Below are 27,736 nucleotides of genomic sequence, written 5' to 3'. Positions count from 1 at the left end.
TGTGCACAATTCCCCCTCAAGAAAATTCAAACGATATTTGTCAATCTCTGAAAAGTTATTTGTCACAGCATGCTCGGAAGTTTTCTTTCCGAAAGTAGTGTTCTGCCCCTCTCAAACCCAGTTTGTAGTCGTCCTTTAACTTTCCTTCAACTTCCAAGATCCAGTTAGTGATTCTCCCTACTTACCGTCATACTATTCCTAGTAAATCAGACGAGAGAATTTAGTCTTATTCCAAAATAGCCCCCCTCTAGCTGGGTTTCTAAATACACGACCCCACCAGCTCTGCTGAATACTCCATCATGTATAAATAAAGATATCAGTCAGTCAGTAAACTTGTCTGTCTGTCTGTCCTCATAACCTGCGTACAAGATAACTTATTGGAATTGGAACGAGAAGTTATCACCATCTTCACTGATTTATATCATCATCATTGCGCAGAAGTTAAGAGTTCATCACCTCTGCGAGTTAAAGTGCTAAGCTTCTGTTCAGTAATACAACATGCACGAGGTATATCTCCAGAGTGGCTCATTTTCGGATCTGACATGTTTTACCCATGACGATTTTAAACAATTTTATTACACGACTGGGGCAGTCAGAGGGCCAATAACTAAAATCAACCAATCAAAATGCTCTATTGCCGGTCAATATTCTCTCAGTATTGGACCGGGCACTGTCCCGAATGGTCCCGAATGATACCGCACTTGTGTCCCTTTGAACTTCAGTCGTATAATAAATCTCTTATTAACCAAGCCTGCTCGGGACCGTACCGGAAGAATATCGGCCCTCGGTCCGTACTGTCAAGACCTCGGGCCGATATTCTCCCAGTACGGCCCTCGCACTTAGTTAATAAGATATATTTATGACATGTTATGATTTCTAAATTGTGTTCTTATCTCGTTGAATTGCTATACAGAGGCACAGTCCATTATCTTGACAGACTCTCATTGTACCGGTTAAGATAGGGTCCACATATGTAGTTTGGAAAAGAAAAGAAATGCCGGAATTCGGAACCGGAACCGGAATACTCGGAATACCCGGAATTCCCGGAATGACTGAAAAATAATAAATTTTAGAAAGATATAAGTAAATAAATAAATAAATAAATAAGAATATTGATGATTAAAAATTAATGTTGAATTCACAACTTAACACACCTGTAGGATGTCTTGGGCGCCATAGCGCCATGACCATTAGGCCGCCACGCTTTTCCAAGAAGAATCCATCAGTACAAGGTTTATATTCAAAGGTATATATTCAAGGTATATATAATAAACGTGAAAAGGTGTCGATTAACTGACGATCTCTCAATTTGACTGTAGGCAGCTGGTCTTAATGGTAGCTGCTTTGATAGCTCCAAATGTGTGTTAATAATTATTTAAGGTAGAGTATTAATTTGTAATAGTTCGGAGCTTTTTATAACTGAACTATTAAACTAATTGGAAATATTTCACTTGTTTAATCTTCTGCAATGGTTCCGGTTGGAAAAGCGTGGCGGCCTAAGGGTCATGGCGCTATTGCGCCCTAGACATCCTACAGGTGTGTAAATGGGTGGAGGCGAATTTGAAACGGGGAGTAACCATGTGATGGACTAGCATCCCATTCAGGGGGAAGGGAGAGTACAAATATTTCGTCGCTTAGGCTGTATGGGCTACTGGGCTGACGCAGACTTTTTTTAATTCTAATACGTGCATCTCCATGAACAGTGCCGGCAAGTGTTTTTTTTTGGGATCCTCTGAGAAAAAAAATTCGTATTAAATTATCTAATTAAATTGCGAATTAAACATTAATTTTTAATCAAAAATATTCTTATTTATTTATTAATTTACTTTTATCTTTCTAATATTTATTATTTTCCGGTCATTCCGTGAATTCCGTGAATTCCGGACATTCCTGTTATTCCTGGTATTCCGGTTCCGGTTCCGAATTCTTGCATTACATTTTGCAAACTACCGACCACATATGATGTTGTTTAAGGTTCCTTTCCCGATAAAAATAAATGATATATTTATAAACCTTAACGAAGTTATTCTTATCAACTCTCTATTTATAACGTGTCAAGTAGTTATCTTCCAAAGATAAAGCTTTAAAGCTCAAGATGAGCGTAAAATCTTTTTTCCTCGACAAAATACACAGTGCACCATAAAAGCCTTTTGTCAACGGTGAGTGACAAATGAGCCTAGGTCTTCCCAGGGAAGACTTCCTTATATAGCGCGCCTTCGTGTTTAAAAGGAAGCTGTGCACTTATTATTTCACGCAGGCGTTATCATTATTATTTCACGCAGGCGTTATCATTATTATCTCACGCAGGCATTATCATTATTATTTCACGCAGGCGTTATCATTATTATTTCACGCAGACGTTATCATTATCATTTTATGCGTAACAAGTCGTGAAGTTTTTGTTCTTCTATGCAGGCTGAACAGCTAGTATCCTCCTGGAAGAATCATTTACCAATCAATTAATCAAACACTAAAACACGAATTCGATACCATGAGTTTCCATGGTCTCAACACGCAACACAGTCGGGGGGGGGGGGAAGTATGTATGTTACCCTATTCTTTGTCCTGAAAGAAAGATGCAGCAGCCTGGTATTCCCTCAAATTTTGAGCAAGAGAGTAGTGTAGGTTGCCTCTTGCTCCCTCCCCCCACCTCCCATTCTCACCAAGTCCTCATGCAGGGCAGGAAAAGACGAGACTTGATTGTTAGAGTCGGGTAGGTATCTTTTAATTTGGATATATCAACAAAGTTGAAATGGTAAATTGGCCACCGTAACGATCACAAAAGCTGACGTTTCGAGCGTTAGCCCTTCGTCGGAGCGAAGGGCTAATTTCGTTATCCCCACCGACGCAGCGCCAAAGAGTTTCTTTAGAAACTATCAACCTTTATTCATAGGTGTCTTTTAGTCTTCACCCTTCTTCTGCTTCAAGAGAAGTATAGAGTTCGGCTAGGCACTGCTCAATCTTAGCGTCTCAGTTTTTTGCTTGCAGCACCCAAGTAGACTGAATTTAGACAATAACTTCTATTTTTGAAATAATAAGATGGCTTTTTCGTTGTTTCGAAACGAGGACAGATTGCATCCATTCCTCGCGAGGAAGTTGATTTATTTTTACCCGGATTATTTTCTGCCAACTGTCATCAAACTGCCTGTCAGTCAGCTCTTCATCTTTCTAATGGCGGCGATGGATTGACCTTGGGACAGGGTAACTTGCAGTTGATGAGAGCTGCTTGCACAGAATAGCATCAACTCATCGCCGGCTTCATTAACTCCGCCGAAAAACTTCCATCCACAAAAAATAGTTTATTCGGCTTGCAAAGGGTCTGAAAAAGTCACATATTTGAGGTTCTCATATCTAGGTTTTCTTTTCAGTTTTTGTTCGTCCAATTTTTTTGTATTTGTATATTCTCGTGTCGTTTCCCACATTTGACCTATGATGTGGTTAGTTTTATCGCGCCTTCTCCCTTAGAGACACTTATGCTTCAAACATTACTCGCGAAATTCAAGTTAATCCCTTATCGCACGCAAGGTCTATTAAGTATCGCGTATCCCAGCGCATTTAACAGCCACTGCAAACGTCAAGTCTCTTTCGGACAAACACGACACGCTCTCAAGTGTAAACTAACAAAAAGACGTTGATAAAAAATACGTTAACAAGGTCAGTACCCAAAACCGACCTCCCGTAATGCGACATTCCTGTTCCATATCAGTTTACGTATTGTATATTTTTGCGTAGATAACGACGATTCATCAATTCTCCTTTTTTAAACATTTACTGATAAGTTTGCAAAGAGCTCAGCTATGAAAGGATGTTTGAAGATAAGGTGTTTAGATTCGCCCGGTAATGGCATTCAATCGCTTCCTTTGAGGTTGACTTTCTTACGTTAATCTTACACTTGTTTTCGCTCCCTTCATGATTCCGGCTCTTGAAAAAAAGGAAACTTTCCCCATGTTTAAGCAGCAAAGTTTCTTGCAAGGTTCAGCCTGAAATCTTTGAATGGCAGACTGTCTGTAAGAGTGAACTCATTTACATTTAAAAAGATAACAATCTTGCGGTCGTGGTCACCTTTCTAATAAAACGGATCCATTTTGCACGCGTATTTTTCTACGCATTTTCTAATCACTTTTTCATAATTTGTTTTTTATTCCCAGTAACATTTCAAGTGCCACACTTTAGTGAAGTATTAAACTTTTGAAATTAACCAAAAGTCTAGACAACAGAATTTAATTTCCTGAGGTCTTCTGGCTATTTTTGCGTAAATTCATCATCTGCTGTAGCAAACGGGCCTACGACGTTTGCTCTAGGATTTATCAATACAGGAACCTATTGTTTTACCACAACACAATGTCATGGTTTGACCAGTGTAGTCATAGAGGTTTTAAGTTTTCAATGTTTTCAGACATTGATAGATACGGAGATTAATCGGACTGTTCGCATGTAATTTTTGTCCAAGGGGAGTAGCGACATCATTGAGGTATCGAATGTCAGTATCATTATGTTTTTCTTGCCCTTTTCGTGCCCTAAGTAACTGCACACTCGGGTTCTCACCTGTAAACACTGAGCTGCGGTATTGAATGCTGATCTAAAACTCAAACATGAAAAAATGAGGCCTGGGGTTCAACAAGATGGATCTTTTACCCGTTTAGTTTCTCTGGCCATATCAAGTTGTGTTTGGTGTTGCACAGTTCTTCTGAATGATCAGCCTTTGGTGCAAGCTCGACATCTCGGCCGATTTAAGCGTGAGTCAATGAATCCCCTCATTAAAGTAATCATTGTTTTTTACTCAAAGTTATGAAATTAACAGGTGCTGTCCTCATTCTGGTAAATTAGAGCTTTTAGCTACGGGCGCTTGCCTGACATCTGTTGTAACTTTATTAGGAAAAAGAGATGCGTAAAGTTGTTGCCAGGGAGTCGGAGTCAGTTTATATTATCCGTATTTACCCGAGCAGAAGCTCAAATTAAATGTTGACAAGGATTTTCTGCTAAGCTAAGAGCATTATATTCTATTAAACAACGTTCATGGGGGCTTCAGAAGAAACGCAAGATATCTGAAGTGTTACCTAAATTACTATTTTTCATATCACTGATATTTACCTAAAATAACCTACTGCAGTTATTTTCGCATCTATTTGAAGTCTTGCTGGGATTGAGACTTTCCATTTGTCATTCTTGTAAATGAGTCTTATTGAGCGTTTTCAATTTTTTTTTGCCGACCGGAAGTTTGGCACAACTTTTAGGTTAGGTTATTAACACAATATCACGGGAAAAGTATATATCACAGTTGTCAAATGTTTAAGATGTCTCCTCAAACTTAATGTCAAGTCCTGGTAAACTTGTGTACAACCGAGTTCAAATTGAGGAATTTAAACCATTAGTAAGGTTGTCTCAGTATCGTGAGAGAAGGTCGCATATGTGTTCGTTATCTTTTAAGCTTATTAAATGAGTAATTCTTGAATTCATGGCGGCATCAAGCACGCCAAGCAACTTTGACTTGCGCTGAATCAAACAAATTAGATTAGCGCAAGTAACACACACATAACAGGTAATATTTCTATAGAAAATCAACGTTTATCGAGTCATTTTGAAGTTATTTGTAGTTTTGAATGCCGTAACGATTATCTATTCAGACATCCAGAGTACTTTAGATATGCAGCCTAATTGTTGCGTATGATGACTTATTTGTTCGTAAACCTGTTCATTAGCTGTTTCAGAATACCGTTTGCTAGTAGCCGTTCAATGTGATGAACACTGTGTTTTTAGCATTTTTTGGTTGAAGTTATCTCTTAAAATACTTCATGAGAAATCAGTTTACTTTTTCTTAGAATTATGCAAGCCATATGTTCTGTATGTCGTGAAGCGGGAGACAGTTGGGTCGACTTGGTAGAGGCCTGGTCACGGTTCATGCGACTGTATTCCTTCAGTTGCAATCCGTTTCAATCTTCTCCGTTGTTTTTTCTTGGGTTGTTTTCGCCTCTTTTGTGTTTTGCTATCATACTGAACTAATATTTTGAAGTAATTAGGATATATCAACAAAGTTGAAATGGTAAATTGGCCACCGTAACGATTACAAAAGCTGACGTTTCGAGCGTTAGCCCTTCGTCGGAGCGTCAGCCCTTTCGTTCCGACGAAGGGCTAACGCTCGAAACGTCAGCTTTTGTAATCGTTACGGAGGCCAATTTACCATTTCAACTTTGTTGATATATCCAAATTATTTCATTATCCCCACTGACGCAGCCCATAACAGTTTCTTTATTCATTTAATATTTTGAGTTGAGGGTAGTTTAGCAATACGTTTTTAAAATCAGTTCGTTTGTATTTATGTTTGTTTCTGATCTTTTCTTTGAAGATATGGTTTACACACAAGCCCTAAAAACGAATCAAACAATAATTCAAAAGAGCATCGTTTTATCATCTCTTTGACTTTTATTTAAACTGTAGCCAATTACATAGAGACAACACAGTTTGAATCACTAGTGTCTATCATTAACAGTAGGAATAATGAATGTGTCATAGTCTGAATACCCACCTCAATAACGTTCAGATGGAATTTACAAAAAATGCACCTTTATATGTTACCGTTCTTCCCCAACTTGATCTGCTTAGTAAACCGATTAAATCAAATCTGAGGGAGCATGTACCAGCCTTAGCTTCCTGTGGGAAGATTTGGATAATAAGGTATCCTCGCGTAGAGCCTTGAGCTAAAATAATTTCCGTGAGACATGCACAGAAAGCTTAGCTTATAATCCACGGGAATCATTTGTTCATAAACGGATCGAATCTTGAAGATGTGCAACATGAATTCTGCTCAACTAGGCTTTTTTAGTTGCATTTGTTCTGGCTTGAATTCAAAAGGGTTGACTTTTTATGGTTAACATCTTTTTGGACTCTTGGTTAAGTCAATAAGGAACCGTGCAAACTTACACTTTCTGGGTGTAACGCTTTGATCCAATAGTAGGTTAATCCCACTTTGAACGAACACACCCGAGCAAAATCCTGCATGGTAAATACGCCGGTGTAATTTCAAAGAATCGCAGAATAATGGTGTAGTTTCGTTAGAGCTCCGTTAGTGTCTTAAAACGGTCGATAACTAAAGTAACCAGCGAAGAGGTAAAGGAACTGAAAGGTTTTCTTCCTTAGTGACTGTAGAAGCGTGCTCTGAGGTAATGATGACGGTTCCTTTTTGTCCTTCTCTGCATTCCTGCGGTAAAGATGGATAGGCACTCTGTCGAGTGGAGAGATTTCCTAGGACAGACAGTTTGTCTATTTTTTAATGAAAAAAATTAAGTGATGTCAAGTCAAAGGTGAAATCACAGGAGTTTCGTTTTGTCACATCTTTCCGTCCGGCCAGAAAAGGCTTAATTAAAATCTTTTGTTTTTTTGTTTATCTTTGTTGGCGGGTTAAAGGAACATGTAAATTATGCTAAACATCTAAGGACTGACGAAAAATGGCCTGTTCACGGTTGTCCCATCCATCCACTTGCCAAACAAACTGATCTGGAGTAGATGACAAAGTGAAGGACTTAAAAAGCAAATTATAAGGATCATCGTAGAGGAATAACGATTTAAACTTCGCCCTTCACTGAAGACATGGTCCTTTCGTCAACACTTTTTAAACAAAGAAAATTAAGTCTTTTCGTGATTTATCTCAGAATAAATAAACCATAGCGAGGAAACAGTTACCAGAACTTGTCAACACCTTTCAAGACGAGGGCATCTAGATTTTCGTTTTAAAATCGTTTCGAGTATTCTGGAGAGAAAGTAAAGGAGACTGAAGCCACTCAGGATTTAAGTCCACTCAGGATTTGAAGCCACCATGGAAAATCTTATAAAACCAACTAGTTTCAACCATATTACGTTTGGCTAATAATAACACGTGATTAGTTTACCGCCTCCCAGTTAGCTCAATGGATAGAGCGCTGGACTGTTGTGCGGGAGGTCGAGGGTTCGAGGCCCGGCCGGACCAACACTCAAGGTCTTAAGATAATTGAGAAGAATATGCAACCTTTCTATAACGTCAAGAAATGGTTAGGTATTCTAGTCTTCTCGGATAGGGACGAATAAATGGAGGTTCCGTCTCCTGCAGGAGGGCTAGGAGACGTTAATTTCCCACGCACGAGATTACTGTGTGATGGATGCCCTTCCCCGGGGTGGGATGGGTGGGTTGGGTTTAGGTGGATGAACCTAGTAGGGGACTACGTGTCGTATTGTTCACCCACCTGTGCAATGTACAAATCTTTAGAAACAGCACTGTCTAGCATACACCAACTTTAGCCCACTAATGACTTCAACTTCAGTCATCAATGACAAAAACTGTCAGTAAACTTATTGCTCTTCCCACATCTTTTCTATCACCATTGACTGTAAAAATACTTTTAGATTGGACTGCAATGGCTCTCCGTAGCTTCTGCAAACAGCCGGTTTCTACCAACAGCGACCAACTACTACAAAGCGAATGAGTCATTGAGAGCTCTCGACAGCTTCTGCTAGCAGCAGTCGGTCTCTACCAACAAAATCTAGCTATCACCAAGCGAATGAGTCTTTGAAAACTTTCATAACGTATCGAAAACGTTCTAAAAACTTGAAAAATATATTTCCGAGTTAAAGTACATTTTCATGAAATAACCTAATGAAATGTTTTGTGCCAAGAAAGGATAAAGAGCTCATTTTGCCCTCTCTTCTTTAGACAGTTCTAAAGAAAAATCCAAAATCCACATTGTGCCTCTAAGCTTTCAAGAAATTTCCCTATATTCTGTTACTCTCCACAAAATAACTGATAGTACAGTCCTTTAAATTAGTGTGCTCCAATAGACCGCCTTAGAGATAAATGAAAATACACGCAATTGCTTGCCCACATGAGTTCGGGAGGTCTCTTTGGCCTTTCGTAAAGATGCCAGCTCGCCAAAAGCTACTTCCGGTATTTCAATAAGCTCCTTAATTCTGGGTGGAGATCTGAAGAGGGTCACTGTTTCACCCAATCAGGGTGACGTTACGATGTTTTTTAGGCAATGCGTAGAGTAGTTAGTTGTAGCGTTGCTGTTAGCTGTAGAGAGGAAAGGAGGATCGTTGTCAATAGTGAAAAATAAACGGACTGCAAATGATGCTGTCAATAAAACCCACACTGATTCATTTCAATGTATTGCAGGTTATCCCGTCAACAGCCTCAAAGACGTGGACTTACTCGGGACAATAGGAAACCCACTTCCGATTGGCGTATCGCTCACGAGAGGACCTTACACGAAACCAGCATTTCACTTTCGGTCTGGAGCGAATGTTGGACGTTTCGCTCGCTTCATTTTCCCAAAAGGATTTTTGAAAGAATTCTCAATCAGTACTGTAATTCGCCCAAGGTCTTCTGACCGTGGGGTAGTATTTGCACTTTTGCCGCATATTCGCAGAGGAAATGTAATTTTGGGACTTGAGATTCACAGAGACTCCTTTTCTGAAGGAACGACAATAAGTTTGATTCATGCAAACAACGGAAATACGAGAACCGTTTTTGAGTTTACTGTCCCAGATCTGACTGGTAGATGGACTTGGCTCTCTTTTAGTATTAAAAATAATGGCGTAACGTTTTTCAAAGACTGTAGAGAGGTTGACACTTCGTTTGTACGTGCGACTCTGGGTGTCCTCACCTTTCCACGGTACAGTGCTTTGTATATTGGCAGAGCTGGATGGACTCCGGGGGCATCGTCAAGTGCTTTCCAGGTAAGTATGCCGTGCCCGGACTGGCAACAAAATGTTGGTTCTGTACTAGGCCTGGGAGAGTTCGTTATTTTACCACAGAGTGCGCATGAGTACGTCGGACACGTTACCTAAGCTTTCTAACCTTCAGACAACAGAAACTGACGAAGCACCAATTTCTGCATGAAAAAAAATTGCTTTTGACTTTCGTAGGAGAAAACCATGTTGGCGCATTTTCTTACTTTGTAACCTTTAAACCCCTAAGTGTGACTAACATCTAGTTCGTCCTCATAATGTCATTCCTAAATCATACATGAAGGTCCCGGATGATCACCAAGTCGTAATTGTCAAACACATTTTTCCTTTGTAAAGAATAAAAAAGATTCTTTACAAAAAGATGACGCTATCGACATAGCCGATCCTTGCGGTACACAGGACTCGTGTGAAATATGGAGTTCGTAATGGACCTTGCTCACTATGCATAGAGTCTCTGTGGCTCAGTGGTAGAGCATCGGAGCGCGAAGGCTCGATACCTCATGGGGACTCAAAATCTTTTCATTGTCCCACCCTCATCTGTCATTTATGCGTCTATCCTCTAATAGATCGCAAGCAAGAACCAATCAAAGTGCGTTTATTCATTGTCTTAAATAATCAATCAATCAATTAATCAAAACTTTATTTACCCACGTAGCGTCAAGGAGCTCGTAGAGCTCCTTCAAAATACGAACGTGCCTCCAAGATTAAGACCCAACCTTGTGATTAGATGAAAAACATCTTTCTAAATTTTTCCTTTTTGGAAAATCCTTTATGGAGAATGTGCATACCGATGTTAAAATATATAGGGTTAAAGATAATTTTTCTTACGTCTTCAGGGAGATATAGCAGAACTGTCCATGCACAGTGACCCCAACAAGGCCCAGCATCAGGAGTGCAAGGCAGGTAACCTTCAGGTCGTATCAGTTTGGAGTTCTTGGAATAAGTCAGAATCGGGCATTTCGATATTTGTTCTGACAGTAATTGCAGAAGCATCGATATAATTAGTAATGGTCGTTGCTTGTCTAAATGCGCAAATTCAAAGACCATAACGTGGCAAACATGTGGTTAACTGATGGATTCCATGTTGCCATGCGGTTGTTCAGTAGTAGATCCCTGGTGAGAACAAAATGTGGTGAGAACAATAAAGTGGCACACGAGGAGCAGCCGAGCGTGTCACTGATGTTCTTACCTCATTTTGATATCATCTGTCATTTAATAAGAGTCTTTATTCATTCATTCATTCATTCATTCATTCATTCATTCATTCATGTAGTCACAGCATACGTGTGACTTTACAAACAATTCATTTAAGATCAAGTACAATTAAGTAAAATTAAAAAGACACCTATTAATAAAGGATCTCTTAAAGCGTTCTGTTTTAACAGCAGGTAAAATAAAATCATGTCCTCTGTTTCGCAAAAATCTCTGTTTCTCAGGAGGTAATAGTTCATGAGGGGGTGGGAAGGAGTATCTGTGATAATTTTCCATAGCTTACTGTCTCGGTTTCTTATAACCTCAGCTATTACAGACAGGTTGTTGGTGTAACCAAACCAAAACGCTCGCTTAAAAAACCCGTCAATGCGATCAAGGTATTTACCTTGATACGCCGCTCCCCGAATCTCAATTCCATATAAAAACAGGGACATAATTAACAGATCGAATAATTTAGTCACTTGCTCTTTAGGATATCTAAAATATTTACAAACACGTAGAATACATAAACGACTACTAGCTTTTCGTAGCAAATTGTCAACATGAAGGTCCCAGTTCGATGGATTTTCCTGGAAATTTATGCTAAGCAATTTCAACCAGCTTTTCTGTTCAATTCCCTGTACCAGAGGTGGCAGTGGTTTGGAAATTCTACCATGCACCACTATTTCCCAGGTCTTAGTGAGATTTAATTTGGATATATCAACAAAGTTGAAATGGTAAATTGGCCACCGTAATGATTACAAAAGCTGACGTTTCGAGCGTTAGCCCTTCGTCGGAGCGAATAGAGGAATTGTGGGTTGCGTGGGCTTTTAAAGGCAGAAAATGGAGCTACGTTATTGGTGGGTGCATGGCAACGAGAAAAACATGAATAAATTAGTGGAATGAAAAGCGTTCATTGATCCCTGTGGGATTTAGACTGCCGGTTTGAAAGATGAGCTTTTGTTCAAGATTTTTACGGCTTTCCGTGCCACCTAAGTGCAAGGAAAGACCGCAGATTGCCATATGTTGCTTAGAATGATTAGGTAAATTAAAATGTCTAGCGACTGGTTTCGATGTGTCCTTGTCATTCCTTTCCACGTCTCGAAGGTGTTCTCGGAATCGGTCACCTAGTCTTCTGCCTGTTTCGCCGATGTACATCTTTTTGCAAGAAGTGCAAGTTATGCAATAGATTACATTAGCGGAGGTGCACGTGAAGTGATCGGTGATCTTAATGGATCGTTTAGGTCCCGATATTTTATCAGTGTTGTGAATGAAAGGACACGTTTTGCATCGTGCACGAGCGCATTTAAAAGTGCCTGGTTGCTCATTAGTCTGAAAAGAACTTCTGACCAAAAAATTGCCTAAGTTTTTGTCGCGTTTAAATGAAATGAGCGGAGGCAGCGAAAAGATAGTGCTTGTCTCTGGATCGTTTTGAAGTAATTTGAAGTTTTTAAGAATGATGGATTTAACTGAGTGGTTGTGAGGGTGAAACGTGAGAGTGAATGGAATGCGGTCGGAATCTTCCTTATAAGGAATGCGGTCGGAATCATTACGGTGGCCAATTTACCATTTCAACTTTGTTGATATATCCAAATTATTTCGTTACTCCCACCGACGCAGCCCCAAACAGTTTCTTTCGAAACTGTCAGCCCTTAGTGAGATTTAGTTTCATACCGTTTCTTACCGTTTCTTTATGTGTCTATCCTCTAATAGATCACAAGCAAGAACCAATCAAAGTGCGTTTATTCATTATTTTAAATAATCAATCAATCAATATTTTATTTACCCACGTAGCGTAAAGGAGCTCGTAGAGCTCGTTTAAAATACGTACGTGCCTCAAAGATTAAGAATCTAAAAAACCTAATACATACTGCCAAGACCTAATAGATTAGAAATTGCAATAACTTAAAATTAACATTAAAATTTAAGTTTGTACAATAAAATTCGGAGTCACTTAAATACAGGTATAAAATGGTGAAGCAATAACTTAAATAACTTAAAATTAACAATAAAATTAAGTTTGTACAATGAAGTTCAGAGTCACTTAAATACAGATTTAAAATACAGGTATTTTAAAAAAGTACTCTCATCATGTTTTTTATCTGAAGTTCAGTCCAGTGAAAATGGAAACGTGACTTTGACATTCGCATCTACTTTGTCTTTAAGATACTGACAACAACAGGACCTCCGGTGTTCTCTACAACAGTAGCAGAGCCTTTACAAGCACATCAACAAGCACCATCCTTGAGGTCCAATAAAAGTCTTCCAAAGGTATCAACGAACAGTTTTAAGAAAAATACAACCCCTACTGAAGCAAGCATTGTCGACCATTTCTCGACCACGAAACGTCCGGCTTTACGGAAAGCTACTGGAGGCAATGATCAGACGACCGGTGGCGGAGGGGAAGCAACACGAGCGGTAACCTCTGTGGACGGCTTCCCCACCACAGAACGACCAACTTTGAGAGATGTTGCTAAGGGTAGTGCTCTAATAACCACTAGGGGAGAGGAAGCAACGGAAGAGGTGAACACAGTCGGACTTGTCCATTTTACGGAACGAACAACGTTACGGAAAGCCACTGAAGGAAGTGATCAGACAACCAAAATTTTACCTCAGGACACTGACACTACATCAAATAGTAGAACAGAGCTTCTGACGCAAAGCACATCAAAGACAACTTTCTCGACTACTGATGAAGTAACAACAGAAACCGCGCAAGAGGAGGATACTACCACAAGCACAGAACCAGCCACTGTGTCTGTATCTTCTTCCGATTCTCTTATGACTACTCTGGAAGACAGTGGCGCTGATACGAAAGTGGAATCGACAACAGGAACACAGCTCCTCGTAACAAAGACAACTGTTCCTGCCACATCCTTGCCAAAAGGTACCAATGGTGCAGCCACTGAGGCGAGCATCGATAGTGTTAAGGACAAGTCAACTAGATCAACAGAGAGCTCTTCAACCATTTCTTCTCCTTCAAAGATCACAACTGAACCTCCTGTTACGCATGAAGAAATTGACTTTGACGAAGAAATTGTGATTGCAAGGATTGAAGGGGAGACGGACAACTCCACTGAAGGTTCTTCATTAAATGTTTTGCTGTCCACATCTCCTAGAGTAACTAAGATGCCCATCGTGAGTACTGAAGCATCCACAGTTAAACCTCATTCTGCGTCTACAGTTTCTAAAACATCTCAGGTGAGAAAACATTATGTATTAATGCTAGGGAGATTTACCATATTCCAAGCAAACAAACTTACATTTGGTTTGAAGGTTTGTTTTTGATAAATCGCATGCATTGAGACTGTTTCTAAGAGTGGAAACTCGGTTAGGGCACCCTTGTTCTCTCCTATCTCTAATTCGATAACTCAAGGGCTGCGGACATATCTGCTTTCCCCACTTCTGTACAGGTGCTTTGTAAACACGTCGTTGCGGCAGGGTCAAACGGGACTTGCGTACGTGGACCCCGCGGGCCGCCGGGATTGCTGGGACCGAAAGGAGATAAAGGAGACTCGATTGTAGGCCCGCAGGGACCGAGAGGAAGACTGGGATACCCAGGGCGAGACGGAAGTAAGCGACTAACTAATTATTTAGTTTTATTGAAATATTGCAAGAAATAAACAACTTTCTTGAGAAGCATGCCGAAACATGTCTCTCAAAAAAGTTGTCTATTTCTTGCAATATTTATCATACTTGCTACTACTACGACTTTATTGAAATAGTTGCAATGCCGCAAGCTTGCACAGATATCTTTCTGGCCATGTTATTCCGGAAAATCTGAACTAAAGTCGCTTCTCTCGACGTGCTTTTAGTCCCCTTCCCTCAATGACATGTTTCCCTTGACATCTGAAAACTAAGCTCCTTCCCTCAGCTTCGATTCATTTCCATGTAGTTGTTTGGTTTTCATTGCGAATGTCTCGAGCTTCACATATCTGAACCGCTTTTTCTGGTTCCCATGAGCGTTGAGAGTGGGTCCGCCATAAGAGGGAAAATTTTTCATGACTGCCCCAATGTCGTTACGGATGAGTTCTTTAATATTTTTCTTGACAGTGAAAGGAAAGAAAGGTGAACGTGGGGAAATGGGACCAAGGGGTACTCGAGGTCGAACGGGGAGACCTGGACCCGCACTATTCTTTGATGCTAGCGAAAGTGTGATCACTGTCAAGGGAGAAAAGGTAAGGGTCGGAATCATGAACGATACAGTCCAAACGTTTGGAGATAATTTCGATTTGTCGTCACATTACTCCTCACGAGCAATAGGATGTGCAAATCTTCTCACTGCGTGATCTTTTTCTAGGGAGACCCGGGACCGGAGTATACCTTTGTAAAGGAAATAAACTGCGAAAAGGTAATGGTTTTTTCCTGTAAGTGATTCCACCTCAGTGTTTTTTCCTGCATAAGACCCTGTGATAGATTTTGTGGTCTTCCTTGTCGCGTTGTTTAACGTTTGTATAGTGAAATCGAGTTACGTATTGCCGTCTCAGGTAGGAAGAAAAATGATACCCCATTCAAACTTTCCCCATACCTGGGCCGCCCATACATTATTTCTATTGTATGATCACGAACGTTAAACCATGTTCACGGCCATTATTCGTCTTAAAATAACTCGGTAGTAGGTATCCAACTTGAATTGATGCTCCGCAAATGACAATGTCTTTCTTTTTCAAATGTTTCTCGATGAAAAGTTTCCACGGTACTTTTTTTACAGGATAAATGTGGCCTATACATCCAAGGTCCAAAGGGAGAACCCGGGAAAAACGGTAACCGGGGTACCCCAGGAACTGTGGGGTTGCCCGGTCCGCCGGGAACCCCTGGAAAACCTGGAGTAATACTTGATCCAGTGACAGGATTGGTGAGTTCCGCAAAAAACTCTGCAAACGTAGAAATCTCTCCCATAAGCGCTGTCGGTAGCGCATTGCTTAAATTCCGCGCAGGGGACTTAGACTATCTCTTACACTCAGTACAGAAATAGAACGACATCTGTTTGATTAGGTTGTTCAATTCTTTGTTTCTATTTCAAATAAGGGAGAAAGCCAGATGAAAGGAAGATTGTGTAGGATGGGAGGGGATGAAGTTGGGTCCTTTACTTGAATACGCACAAACCACTGCTTATCTCCTTTAAACAACCACTCCATACATTCTAACTTTACTTTGGATGATATTCGGTCAACTATTAGATAAACAAGCCTGATGTTATAGTAAAGCTGTCTTATTTATTGTTGGGCCATCAATAAAGACACAACATGCAATGGAGGCAATTAAAAGCTTAATTAAGGACTTACTAGACATGCAATACGGCGTAACGGTGGCTTTTTTAACCGTTTGTGTTGTAGCCTGTTGATCCCCCAAAGGGTGAAAAAGGTTACCCAGGAATGGATGGGATGGACGGACGGAAGGTATTTTAATAAGTCTGGTTACAAAGAGTTTTAGATCAATTCAAGTTCTTGTTTTAACAATTTGTATTTACTTATGCTTACAGACAAAAGTATAGTTACCAGTGTGTGCCACGTCCTCGTGCTTTGTCAATTAAACCTTGAATTAGTTAGTTTATGAAATATCTTGTAAATATCTACATTTCATGTTTTCAGGATTTTAAAAACTCAGTTATTTATGGAACGTTTCATTCACGATTTTCACCTAAATTTTTCCGATTTAATCCGCTCGTTTAATTGACAAATTTAATTTGATTCGTCGTTTTATTCAGGGGGAGCCCGGAGAGAGAGGAGAGCGAGGAGTAATTGGTCCTCCTGGACCAAAGGTAAATTTAACAATTGGAGTATGACGTAGAAGCGTACGTGCGTCGAAATAAGAAGTATAGAGATCACAAAGAATGCGGAAGAGTTACTCGAGGTGTGATCGAGTGCAACTCTACCTTCTTGGATATAGTTTGTTTAGATATACAAGCTTTTATGAGCGTTTCGGAATCAGGTGTCAGCTTGAATAAAACCAATTTACAGGAGAATATTTTAATTATTTTTTAGGGCAAAAGAGGGGCTAATGGAATGACGGGTTTTCCCGGGATGACTGGGGCACCAGGAGCCATGGGACTGCCAGGCATGGTAAGTTTTTCTGCTAATAAAAACGGAACGTGTTTATCATGGTCGTGCTGTAACAGCGCCCAAGCACAGCTTCTAGTTGTCTTTTGGCGAATTGAGTATCTTTGCCCTCATGTGAGCGTTCGAGAGCTGGGCATCTCGTATTTCTGAGACAAAGGCCAAAATGGACTTTAAGCTTAGTCAATTCATATGGAAATAAATATTTATGATTCAAACTTTCTGTGCGAACTTGCATCAACGTGTAGGGTATGCCAGGGCCGCGAGGTACCCCGGGACAAGATGGTGCAAAAGGAAAACAAGGCGATAAGGTAATCGTGTTTCCAACTTTAGTTTTCTTTTAGGAAGTAAAGCGATTTGCTTTGTTGTTGCATTCGACTAAATATTCCTAACATAAATAAAATAAAAAATTGTATCTTGTATCTGTAACACTCAGGGTCAAATGGGCGATCGAGGTATTCAGGGTCCAAAAGGAATGGATGGCCCAATGGTAAGTCACAGGTGGTTATTAATTAATCTTATCACCATGAAGTTTTTTTAATATTTCCTTCGGATCTTAAAGGGTATATCGATTTAACCGAAGAAAGCCTTAAGACAAATGTCCGAGTTTTTTGGGGCCAAATGGAGGTTTTTGTTTATATATCTGATATGTTATCTGATTACAGGGAGATGATGGACTTCCGGGGCCCCCCGGACCGAAGGTAGGTGACATCAATACATGAAAGAACTTACGAGCTAACTAACCAACAAACTAACGACCTAACAAACTAACGAACAAAGAAACTAACGAGCCAAAAAAACTACAAGTGAGGTAGTTCAAACAAAAAATCAACCATTGCTACTGACACGCACGTAAGTATTCTTCATCAGTTTAGCGTTTCATCAACTTGCAGGGCTCTAAAGGAAACAGTATTATAGGCCCACCTGGTCCACCAGGACCCCCGGGGCCCAAAGCGGACGCGTCCATGATGGAGGTGGTTCTTAGACCCGAGAAAGGGGAACAAGGACTTCCGGGTCCACCGGGACCTCCAGGGAAATCAGGTACAATCGGGGGCGTTGAAGGAGAACCTGGAGCAAAGGGCGAAAGAGGTGCTGATGGAAAGAATGGAACTAAAGGACAAAAAGGAGATGCTGGAGGCTCCCCCGGACGTCAAGGTACACGAGCCGATCGGGACCCAATTTTGAACTCATGTTTTCACCTTGCTATATTTTGAGCAAATACTTGAAGCTTTTGGTAAACGTCACGGTATCATTTAGGTTTGATAATTGATTCGTTAATGTCACTATTGCCTTAGTTTCTTCTCTTTCTATTTCTTATAGTAGGTGAACCTATTAACTGAGTCACAATAGTCTGCGACGGTTTCTGTGCGTTTCACAGAGCAAAACCAATTTACACTTTTTTCTTGGATTCCGGAGTCATATATCAATATTGTGCGTGCGCTACAACTAAGCGAATACCTGCCAGTGTAGTCTTTTCTTTTCTCTAAATCTTTACTTTTTCTCTATCTTCAGGTGCTAAAGGTGAAAAAGGCGATAGTGGAGATTCTTGTAATTGTAACTTTACCAAAGGAGACATCGGACCTGTGGGTCCTAAGGGATCCCCCGGTCCTCCCGGGTTGCCTGGCAACAATGGAACGAGTGAAAGAGGGGAGAAAGGAGACAAGGGGGAACCTGGACTTAAAGGAGAAAAGGTCCGACTTTAATTTATCTATCGCTTTATTTTCATTATTTCTCGTTGATAATTAACATTTTGGTCTTCTCAAAAAGAAAAACTAACTCGTCCACAAGAACACAAAGAAAAACACATTTTTAAGGTTATCGCAGGAGTTCTGCACTTCCAAGTGGCTTACCGTGATTGAATGTTTTGTTGTTCTAACGTCATCATGAGAGTTTTTTTCAGTTCCGTTTTTTTTCTCTTTTTGCCTTTAGGGTAAACGTGGGTCTTTAGGCTTTCCTGGACTTAGAGGGAAAAAAGGATCAGAGGTCTGTATATAAATTCATTACCTGGAACGAACAACGTTGGAATGTTCCCGTTGTTACGTTTACTTAACCTTTTCCTTTTCCCAGGGAGAAGTGGGACCGCAAGGACCTGTGGGAGAGCTAGGAGAGCGAGGTCAGAAGGGGGAACAGGTAAATGAGCCCGATTGCAACAAGTAGAAGACAAATGTTAGGTCTTGATTTGTGTAAATGATTGAGCTATGGACATGGAACTTATAGAGTTGCAAATGTCTGCGTCGAAACGTTTGCACAGATATTTGGCATTGTTTTACTTACTTCCTTACGCGAGTTTAGTCTGCGATTTGTCAGAGCAATCAGACGATTGAAATGAGAAGAAGTCTTACCTTTCTTGCAATCAAACTTAAAATTAAAATTGACTCTGTTTTTAGCGTAGACCTTGTTCCCAGGGTTTTCAAATGCTAAAGAGAGGGTCAGGAATAAGAGCGGGAATGAGATTTGGACCAATCCATCTTTTCATAACCTACGACTGGTTTGTTTTCCCTCTCCACAGGGATCCCAAGGAGGAAACGGTTCGAAAGGAGAAAAGGTGAGCCCGTTCGTTCAGTTATTAAACCTCGGTGCAAAGGGCTTTCCCTGATAAGTATGAATGGAGATCCTCGGAAATATCTAAATTTCACACCATCCGCTAATCCGATTTCTTTTCAAAAAATTTATGTCGGTAAGCTGAGGTACACAGTTTTAAGAAGACTGTCCCTGGTTGCCCAAGAAAAGTTCACTTAAACTGAATTTGAGGAAAATATTTTTGTTGGAGTCTCGTGTTTGTTTTATTTTCATTTGTTTTGTCCTCTGTCTTTCCTAGGGTGACCGTGGCGTTGGACTCAAAGGTGAAGCAGGTGAGCCTGGGGAGACTGGTCCTCAAGGCCCGCCAGGACCTCCCGGTCCAATCGTCCCATCAGCCACCGAAAAGGTAAATATGACTGCAAGAGCGTTAGCTTCGATCTTAAATCTTCTTTCCAAAAAAGAGCGCCCTGTATGTTATGGGTCATCTGATGCGTAAAGCTTGATTGTTCATACAGGGAAGCAAGGGAGAGGAAGGAAAAAACGGCACACAAGGAGAACGAGGACCGCAGGTAGCATTGGACATAAATCTGTTCAAAATTTAACAATTTATTGAGACCTTATCACAGTAGAAAAATGTATTTCTCACATTTTGACGTGTAGATTTGTTATGTTTTGTTTGTTTTTTATTTCGCAGGGCGAAAAAGGCAAGCAAGGCGGTATCGGTTTCCCTGGAAGAAAGGTGGGTTACAAATAATATATTCTTCATCGCGATATCTTGTATCTTTCCACTGAATGACAAGCCAAGCATTATATCCTAGGGTGCCACAGGAAGACCAGGCCCGATTGGATTTCCTGGCAGGAAAGGTGAACCAGGCGCTCGAGGCTCTATTGGTGAGGTGAGTAACCTTGATAGATCTGGAAAACTTTGGTCAGTTTTTCCGTGATTTCATCATTATTATCATTTCATTAGCCTGATGGCCTCTTCGATCAGTCTCCACAACAAAATGTTACTCTTCAGTTCGTACCAATATCCTGCATCAATCCCCTTTATTGAACAACACTCATCCGCCAATTCCTTGATTCCTACCTTTTCTCTTTGATGATAAAAAAGACATTCATCTATTTTCTCTCTTACCTAATAGGGAGTGCCCGGAGCCGAAGGTCCCGCGGGACAAAAGGGTGAGACGGGATCCAAAGGAGACCAGGTTTGAGTTCTGTCTGTATGATTTTTAAGACATGATATTTCTTATTTTACATTGGTTACTTGAGCCAAGTGATCATTTTAGTGTCTTTGTTTGTTGCTCAGTTATGAGCAACAAACAGAGCGAAAAAAGAAACATAGTTTAGTTTTGCATTTGATTGGTTGAGACTGACGATAAAAATTTTGAACCAATAAGAAAACGAGGAAAGAAAAGAATCAATCCAATCCAGATTGATTTCGAAACTCTAGAGAGTGGCTTTGTGAGGGAGACAAACAAAACTTGAGCTTTCGTTAGAATAAATTTACATGTTATATTTTGGCCAGCTGGTGGGGACTTAATGACTTTGTTCTCATTCATTTTTTCAAAGGGAAAACGTGGAACCATTGGATTTCCAGGTTCGAAAGGCTTAAAAGGCACTAAGGTATCACCACATCCTCACGAGTAGACCCTCACCGGAGGAACTGCATAAATTATGATGGATGGCATTGATTCTTAGGATAACTACATTATAGTGATACTAATGAAGTTATTGAATGCCTTTCCAGGGTGATGCGGGGAGAAATGGAACTGATGGGCAGAAGGTAAGTTCATGGGGTCAGTAAGTCAATCAGTTAGTAAGCCATAAATTCATTCCTTCATTCATTCATTCATTCATGCTTTCATTATTTCTGCACTTAATCGAAAAGCAAAGCCTCGTAATATCATGAGCATTATACTGCTTCAATTTTTCTTTCTGAGTACAGTTTATTTGAGACCCCACAAATAGATAGCGACATCAAGTAAAAAAATTGGAAACCGATCTATTACCCACTTGTTTTTCGTTGTTATTTGCCTCAATATGTTGACTTTTTTTCTCAGGGAGAGCCTGGTGAAAGCATCCAAGGACCATCTGGGCCTCCCGGGCCTCCGGGGCCCCCTGGTGTAATAATGGTAAGTATATTAAACTTGTAACCACTGTTTGTCATTTTTAACGTTATCTTTGTCTCTTTTTTTTTGTATTTCCTTCCTGTGTGAAACTGGATATAAATAGTACATGCCACATTGGTGTGTGTGTGTTTTTTTTTTAACTTAAGGAGTCGAGCAGTGGAGGAGAATCATCAGCTCAGATTACAGCGCAAAAGGGCGACAAGGTGAACAGAAATGTTCAGCGGTAATTGATAAGAGTGAATAGGTTTGCACATCAGCGGAGTTGGATTTAAAAAAAAAAACTGAACAATGCGAACTTTTGAAGAAAATAAGGCAGATTCGAAAAAATCTGTGGATCATGATTGGCCCAAAAAGATGTTTCTAGACTTACAGACTCTGACGATTTGGATTTACAGGCCGTAACGCTTTCAAGGATTTGTGTACGTCCTATCCACTCCCCTCGTTGGTAGATATGAAATAGATTGGTGTTTTTTATTTTGATGATTCAAGACTGAAAAAAGGTGTTATCTTTTTAGGGGGATATTGGCAGGATTGGGTTTCCTGGCAAGAAAGGGGAAAAGGTAAGAAGAATATGCTTTAGAAACATCCACTTCAGATTAATATCACAGCTGAAGAAGAAAAATAAATTCATCCATTTTTATCTGTATTTTCCTCTTTTCGTGGCCTATCTAATTTATATAAAGCTCCTAATGTTCTTTTCTTTCTTTTTTTTTTTCGTGTTCAGGGAAGTTCCGGGGAACAAGGTGTCAAAGGAGAGAAAGGGGAAGTGGGACAGGACGGAAAAACCGGAGGATTGGGATTCCCAGGGAGAAAAGGGGACCCGGGGGAAAAGGTAGATTTAGAAGAATTGTAAAGGTAAATCGCTTCATTGAGGGATTGGTATAACTCTTGTATTTTTTTTTTCTTCTTGAAGGGAGAGCGTGGATTTAATGGAACAACGGGACCTCAGGTATGAAGGTTTTGAAAGTAAACATGAATCTTAAGATAACAAACCAATTGCTTGTAGAAATCATGGACTTGGTTAAATTCCTCTTTATCCTCTTTATTATTAGGAAAAGCTTTATCATTTGGACTAATATCAGAATCTAGGCAAGTGCGTTCCTACCCCTCCCTCTCCTAACCCAGCATAACCCTACCTTGTTATTAGTTAACTGTTGTTGGGTTAAGGGAGGGGTGGGTGCGCAGTTGCTCAGCTACTGAGAGAGATCCTTTATTTTTCAACTTCCCTTCGTTTCGTTGCCTTGGAGTGTTTTAATTTCTTTATAACGTCAAAACACTGCTTCAGAAATACAAGCGCCTTAAGACTTAATTTCTTGTTCCTTTTGATCATTAAGACCATTCCTGATAACGTTTTTGTTTATTCCTTCACAGGGCATTACGGGTCCGCCCGGTAATCCAGGGGAAATGGGACGACAGGGGCCGATTGGTTTCCCTGGACGTAAAGGAAACACGGGTACTCCAGGACCCCCCGGGCCCCCGGGACCTCCAGGAACCCCTGGAGACAAGGTAATGGTACTTGTTTAGTATGTTTGTTTCTGTAACGTTACAAGAGATAGATAAAAAGGTGATATTTCGTTGTTTTAATCAGTCTGTTTGTCGGGCATCTCATCTAAAAGTCCACATGTAAAATCTAACTTATTAACCGGACTCTACCCGGATCCTCAGAGGTTTCTGTTTGGTTGTTTCTCTGCTGTTGTTTTCGCGCGCTCGTATAAACCAATTAGAGACGTTTGTGAAGTTAGTAATCAAGAGAGAATCTTCGTTAGACCAATGAAACGAAAAATAGTCAAACTTATAAAGTTGAAGCGCACAACAAGGACCGGAGTTAGCTTTACAACTTACAGGGAATTTTTCACGTTGTTCGTCTTCCAGGGAGACCCTGGTGAAGAGGCTGCGATCGGATCCACCGAAGGAGTGAATGGTAATGGAAGCGAGGCTAAAGGAGAGAAGGTTCGTTGAATCTTGTTTGATTACCATGATAATGGTTGGAAGCACGATAGCTTGGTGTTTCGCGCTAGACTCGGATAAGAAGTTTGGGAACGAGACCTGAACGGGTCATTGTGTTGTTCTCTTGGGTAATGCACTATACTCTTACAGTGGCTCTCTTCCCACCCGGGGTCGGGCAATATTAGTTACGGATTATGTCATTAATTAAATTTCCAAGTAAATATTAATTATGTCACCAGATTGTAATTGATTGCGTTTCGGAGTGGGATAGATTTCATAATAATGTTAACAAAGTCCGTTGTTGATTTACTCTAAGAAAGATTTTGTAATTGCATTTGTTTACTCCACCTAATAAGGAAAGAGAAACGTGCTTTTGCATAATACGAATTATATATAGATGTCTTACAATTGTTTGGCTTGGGATTTTACTGTACTCGGGATTATGGGAAAATACTAGCTAGTAGTTACGCAAGGCGAACTATGAATACCGTAATAGATTGTTAGATTGTTACAGACTGTTAGAACGTCGGCGGTGTTCGTCGAAAATAAATCTGTTTCAAAAGAAGACTGTTTACAGTCGTGCGAAGTCCGTAGAGATTCCGCGACAACCCAGCGGGGGCATTGTTCACGAGCAGTTTGTTACAGAAACCAGAATTGATATCATGGCTTACTTGCTTTAGATAACAAGGTTTTATCAACTGAGTTGTTACTGTAAATTTGCCGCTATAAAGGGTTTCTAAAGCTGACTTTTCGAGAGTTCACCCTTCGTCAGAGCGACGTGATACAATCACCAACGCAACACTACAGTTTCCTTGGTAACTGGCCTCCTCATTTCATTTGTAACCTACAATGAGTTAAGGCTGATAGTTTCGAAAGAAACTGTTTGGGGCTGCGTCGGTGGAGGTAACGAAACAATTTGGATATATCAACAAAGTTGAAATGGTAAATTGGCCACCGTAACGGTTACAAAAGCTGACGTTTCGAGCGTTAGCCCTTCGTCGGAGCGAATAGAGGAATTGTGGGTTGTGTGTGCTTTTAAAGGCAGAAAATGGAGCTACGTTATTGGTGGGAACATGGCAACGAGAAAAACAAGAATAAATTGGTGGAATGAAAAGCGTTGGTTGATCCCTGTGGGATTTAGACTGCCGGTTTGAAAGATGAGCTTTTGTTCAAGATTTTTACGGCTTTCCGTGCTACCTAAGTGTAAGGAAAGACCGCAGATTGCCATATGTTGCTTAGAATGATTAGGTAAATTAAAATGCCTAGCGACTGGTTTCAATGTGTCCTTGTCATTCCTTTTCACGTCTCGAAGGTGTTTTCGGAATCGGTCACCTAGTCTTCTGCCTGTTTCGCCGATGTATATCTTTTTGCAATAAGTGCAAGTTATGCAATAGATTACATTGGCGGAGGTGCACGTGAAGTGATCAGTGATCTTAATGGTCGTTTAGGTCCCGATATTTTATCAGTGTTGTGAATGAAAGGACACGTTTTGCATCGTGCACGAGCGCATTTAAAAGTGCCTGGTTGGTCATTAGTCTGAAAAGAACTTCTGACCAAAAAATTGCCTATGTTTTTGTCGCGTTTGAATGAAATGAGCGGAGGCTGCGCAAAGATAGTGCTTGTCTCTGGATCGTTTTGAAGTAATTTAAAGTTTTTAAGAATGATGGATTTAACTGAGTGGTTGTGAGGGTGAAACGTGAGAGTGAATGGAATGCGGTCGGAATCTTCCTTATGCGACGTTTGTAGTGCTGAATGTCGATCAATAAGTTGGGCGCGGTGGTAACCCGCTTGAATGACAGAAACAGGGTAACCACGATTATCGAAAAACTGGCACATTGACTCTGATTTGTGGTGGAAATCAGAGTCATCACTACATAAACGACGAAGTCTTAGAAACTGAGAAAAAGGAATGGAATTCTTAACGTGAGATGGATGCGAAGACGAATATAACAAGAAATTATGCGAGTCTGTAGGTTTGTAATACACACTAGTGTGCATAAACCGTTTCCTTCAGTTGAAACTTTGACGTCTAAAAAGGATAAAGAATTTTCAGAAATTTCCCAGGTATATTTCAGAGACGGGTGAAAAGAATTGACTGCGGCTATGAATTGAGTGAGCTCCTCTCTGGTAGAGGAGGTAGCGCCGATACAGTCGTCGATGTAGCGACCGTAGAGTTCAGGTTTGGACCCGTTGTATTTGGCTGAAAAAATTGATGTTCGACAAAACCTACAAAAAGTTAAAACCTACAATGAGTTAGCATCCCATCCAGGAGGGGAGTAACAATACGTTCAGAAGTTTCCTGCTGCAGAAATCGGGGGAAGCTCCGGCTCAATGAACCACTTGGCTGACACCTATCACGCGTCGCCATTTTGTTTACAAGAATTACGGTATTTACTCGAATAAGCGCCGCACCCCTGATGCAGCGCTTATTCGAGGAATTCCGTATAACCAGGAAAAACACTATAAAACAGTTTTAACACAGCATCGGCAATTTATATTCTTTAAATGTGATGTTCTTTAGTTCAAAGTGACTGTATTTCTCTGCTCGGGTTATGAAACGCTCGGGGTTTTTTCACCGCATGAATTTCTCTCGTAATTCTAGATTTACTATCAGTTTAGCATCAGTTCATTGGAAAATTGACAGATAGAAAGTGTACCGTTGAATAAAAATATAGAAAAAGTAAATTTGTCTGGTACAATTTTTAAATAAGCGCTGCGGCGTTTATTCGAGTAAATACGGTACGCATGTTCGATAACAGCACACAGCTGTACCAAATACTGTAGTCCCATGCAAGAAATTAGTCCGGTCCCCAAAAACTGCAGTGTAAACGCAACCTTGCTAACTTGGTCCTTATGCTTCTTCTTGTCCGACCCGTGGTAAAACATCATCCGCGTAAACGGCTAAAATTATACGGTCCGTACTACTTTTTTGACACGTCCGTACCCGATTTTTCTGCCGTGTTAACGGCCTTAAAGTCTTGAGTGTATGATAACAAAACCGACAAGAATTGAAATGCGAACTACGAAAACAACTAGAACTCTTATTGACGTATTGCTGAGCAATCGACCAGAACGCTTTCAATGCTGTGGTAACTATGATCCATCTCGCAGCGACCATGCCCTGATTTGCCCTGAACAAAAAGGACTATACACACAATATTGAAATCCATCTAAACGAAAATGGGTCAATCGTCAGAAATCAGTGCGAAGTTGTCGAAATACTAGCTGACTATTTTGCCACAATTGCCGAAGGAATCGGGGGCAAAAGCGCCGAACTTCAATCTATGGAGGACTTTGAACACCATCCAAGTGTTCAGAAAATAGTGGCGAAATCTATAAACCAAACGCAAGGCATTGAAGTAAAACCTATCACACAAATGTAAGTTGAAGATTCTCTAGAGTCACTTAATATCAACAAAGCACCGACTGTGACGGTATTCCGGGAAAAGCACTTAAGTTTGGAGCAAAGGAACTCGCGAGGCCACTTCAGACCCTATACACATGTATAAAAAATAAGGTTTGGCCAAGCGAATGGAAGTGTGGGGAATGGATGCCTGTATTTAAAAAGAGCGACAGATCCAGTAAGGAAAACTACAGACCTATCACAGTCTTACCATGTGTTGGTAAGGTCTTTGAGCAGCTCATGGGCAAGCAAATTACGATCGACCTCGACAAACACCTGTGTGCAAACTCATCAGCCTACCGCAAAAAATACAGCTACAAAACCACGCTGATCAACCTGGTGGAGGGGTGGAGAGAGGCCAGAGATAAACATCTTTTCGTAAGCGTAATGTCGACTGATATGTCAAAAGCTTTTGACTCCTTACATCCACCGCTGTTACTGAGCAAACTCAAAGCTTACGGCTTCCAGGGTAATATCATTGAACTTCTGAAAAGCTATTTATCGAATAGGAGAAATCGTGTAAGGTTAGGAAGCAATATCAGCTCTAACAGATTAGTCAGACGAGGCTGTCCTCAAGGATCCGCATTGGGTCCTCTGTTGCGGAATATATTCCAAAACGATCTATCTTATCATGTTAGAGATATATCAATGTACGCGGACGACCATCAGTTTTACCATACAGGTCATGACCTACCCACTACTACATCCAAACTTAGAGACAGTATGGAAAAAGCAACCAACTGGTACGAATCTAATCTATTAGTTGGTAACCTTAA

General features: G+C 40.5%; 1 protein-coding gene across 3 annotated transcripts in view; it reads left to right on the top strand.

Moving 5' to 3' along the window:
- The window catches only part of LOC111343520 (uncharacterized), a 45,946-nt gene that overhangs the window by 8,917 nt on the left and 9,293 nt on the right, over window positions 1-27,736 (top strand). For 2 of the 3 annotated variants that reach the window (XR_015995561.1, XM_088745734.1), the window contains exons 4-35: window positions 9,140-9,702; window positions 10,551-10,613; window positions 13,072-14,106; window positions 14,319-14,478; window positions 14,959-15,083; window positions 15,206-15,256; window positions 15,617-15,760; window positions 16,242-16,304; window positions 16,613-16,666; window positions 16,890-16,967; window positions 17,210-17,272; window positions 17,398-17,451; window positions 17,627-17,662; window positions 17,855-18,116; window positions 18,474-18,652; window positions 18,891-18,944; window positions 19,029-19,091; window positions 19,471-19,506; window positions 19,780-19,887; window positions 19,997-20,050; window positions 20,176-20,220; window positions 20,300-20,377; window positions 20,624-20,686; window positions 21,051-21,104; window positions 21,229-21,264; window positions 21,542-21,613; window positions 21,757-21,813; window positions 22,126-22,170; window positions 22,335-22,442; window positions 22,524-22,559; window positions 22,982-23,116; window positions 23,483-23,560. Coding sequence is in view for 2 of the 3 variants with exons in the window: in XM_088745734.1 (XP_088601860.1) it covers window positions 9,140-9,702; window positions 10,551-10,613; window positions 13,072-14,106; window positions 14,319-14,478; window positions 14,959-15,083; window positions 15,206-15,256; window positions 15,617-15,760; window positions 16,242-16,304; window positions 16,613-16,666; window positions 16,890-16,967; window positions 17,210-17,272; window positions 17,398-17,451; window positions 17,627-17,662; window positions 17,855-18,116; window positions 18,474-18,652; window positions 18,891-18,944; window positions 19,029-19,091; window positions 19,471-19,506; window positions 19,780-19,887; window positions 19,997-20,050; window positions 20,176-20,220; window positions 20,300-20,377; window positions 20,624-20,686; window positions 21,051-21,104; window positions 21,229-21,264; window positions 21,542-21,613; window positions 21,757-21,813; window positions 22,126-22,170; window positions 22,335-22,442; window positions 22,524-22,559; window positions 22,982-23,116; window positions 23,483-23,560 (4,052 nt within the window). In the remaining variant the exon portion in view is untranslated. Of the gene's footprint in view, window positions 1-4,516; window positions 4,737-9,139; window positions 9,703-10,550; window positions 10,614-13,071; window positions 14,107-14,318; window positions 14,479-14,958; window positions 15,084-15,205; window positions 15,257-15,616; window positions 15,761-16,241; window positions 16,305-16,612; window positions 16,667-16,889; window positions 16,968-17,209; window positions 17,273-17,397; window positions 17,452-17,626; window positions 17,663-17,854; window positions 18,117-18,473; window positions 18,653-18,890; window positions 18,945-19,028; window positions 19,092-19,470; window positions 19,507-19,779; window positions 19,888-19,996; window positions 20,051-20,175; window positions 20,221-20,299; window positions 20,378-20,623; window positions 20,687-21,050; window positions 21,105-21,228; window positions 21,265-21,541; window positions 21,614-21,756; window positions 21,814-22,125; window positions 22,171-22,334; window positions 22,443-22,523; window positions 22,560-22,981; window positions 23,117-23,482; window positions 23,561-27,736 lie in introns of those variants that run through there. The other variant, XM_022950709.2, reaches the window with a different exon arrangement.

This window comes from Stylophora pistillata, chromosome 14 (genome assembly GCF_964205215.1).
Source record: "Stylophora pistillata chromosome 14, jaStyPist1.2, whole genome shotgun sequence".
NCBI classification, from domain to species: Eukaryota; Metazoa; Cnidaria; class Anthozoa; order Scleractinia; family Pocilloporidae; genus Stylophora; species Stylophora pistillata.
Note: the sequence above shows the minus strand (reverse complement) of the source record. Positions and strands in the feature narration are given on the sequence as shown.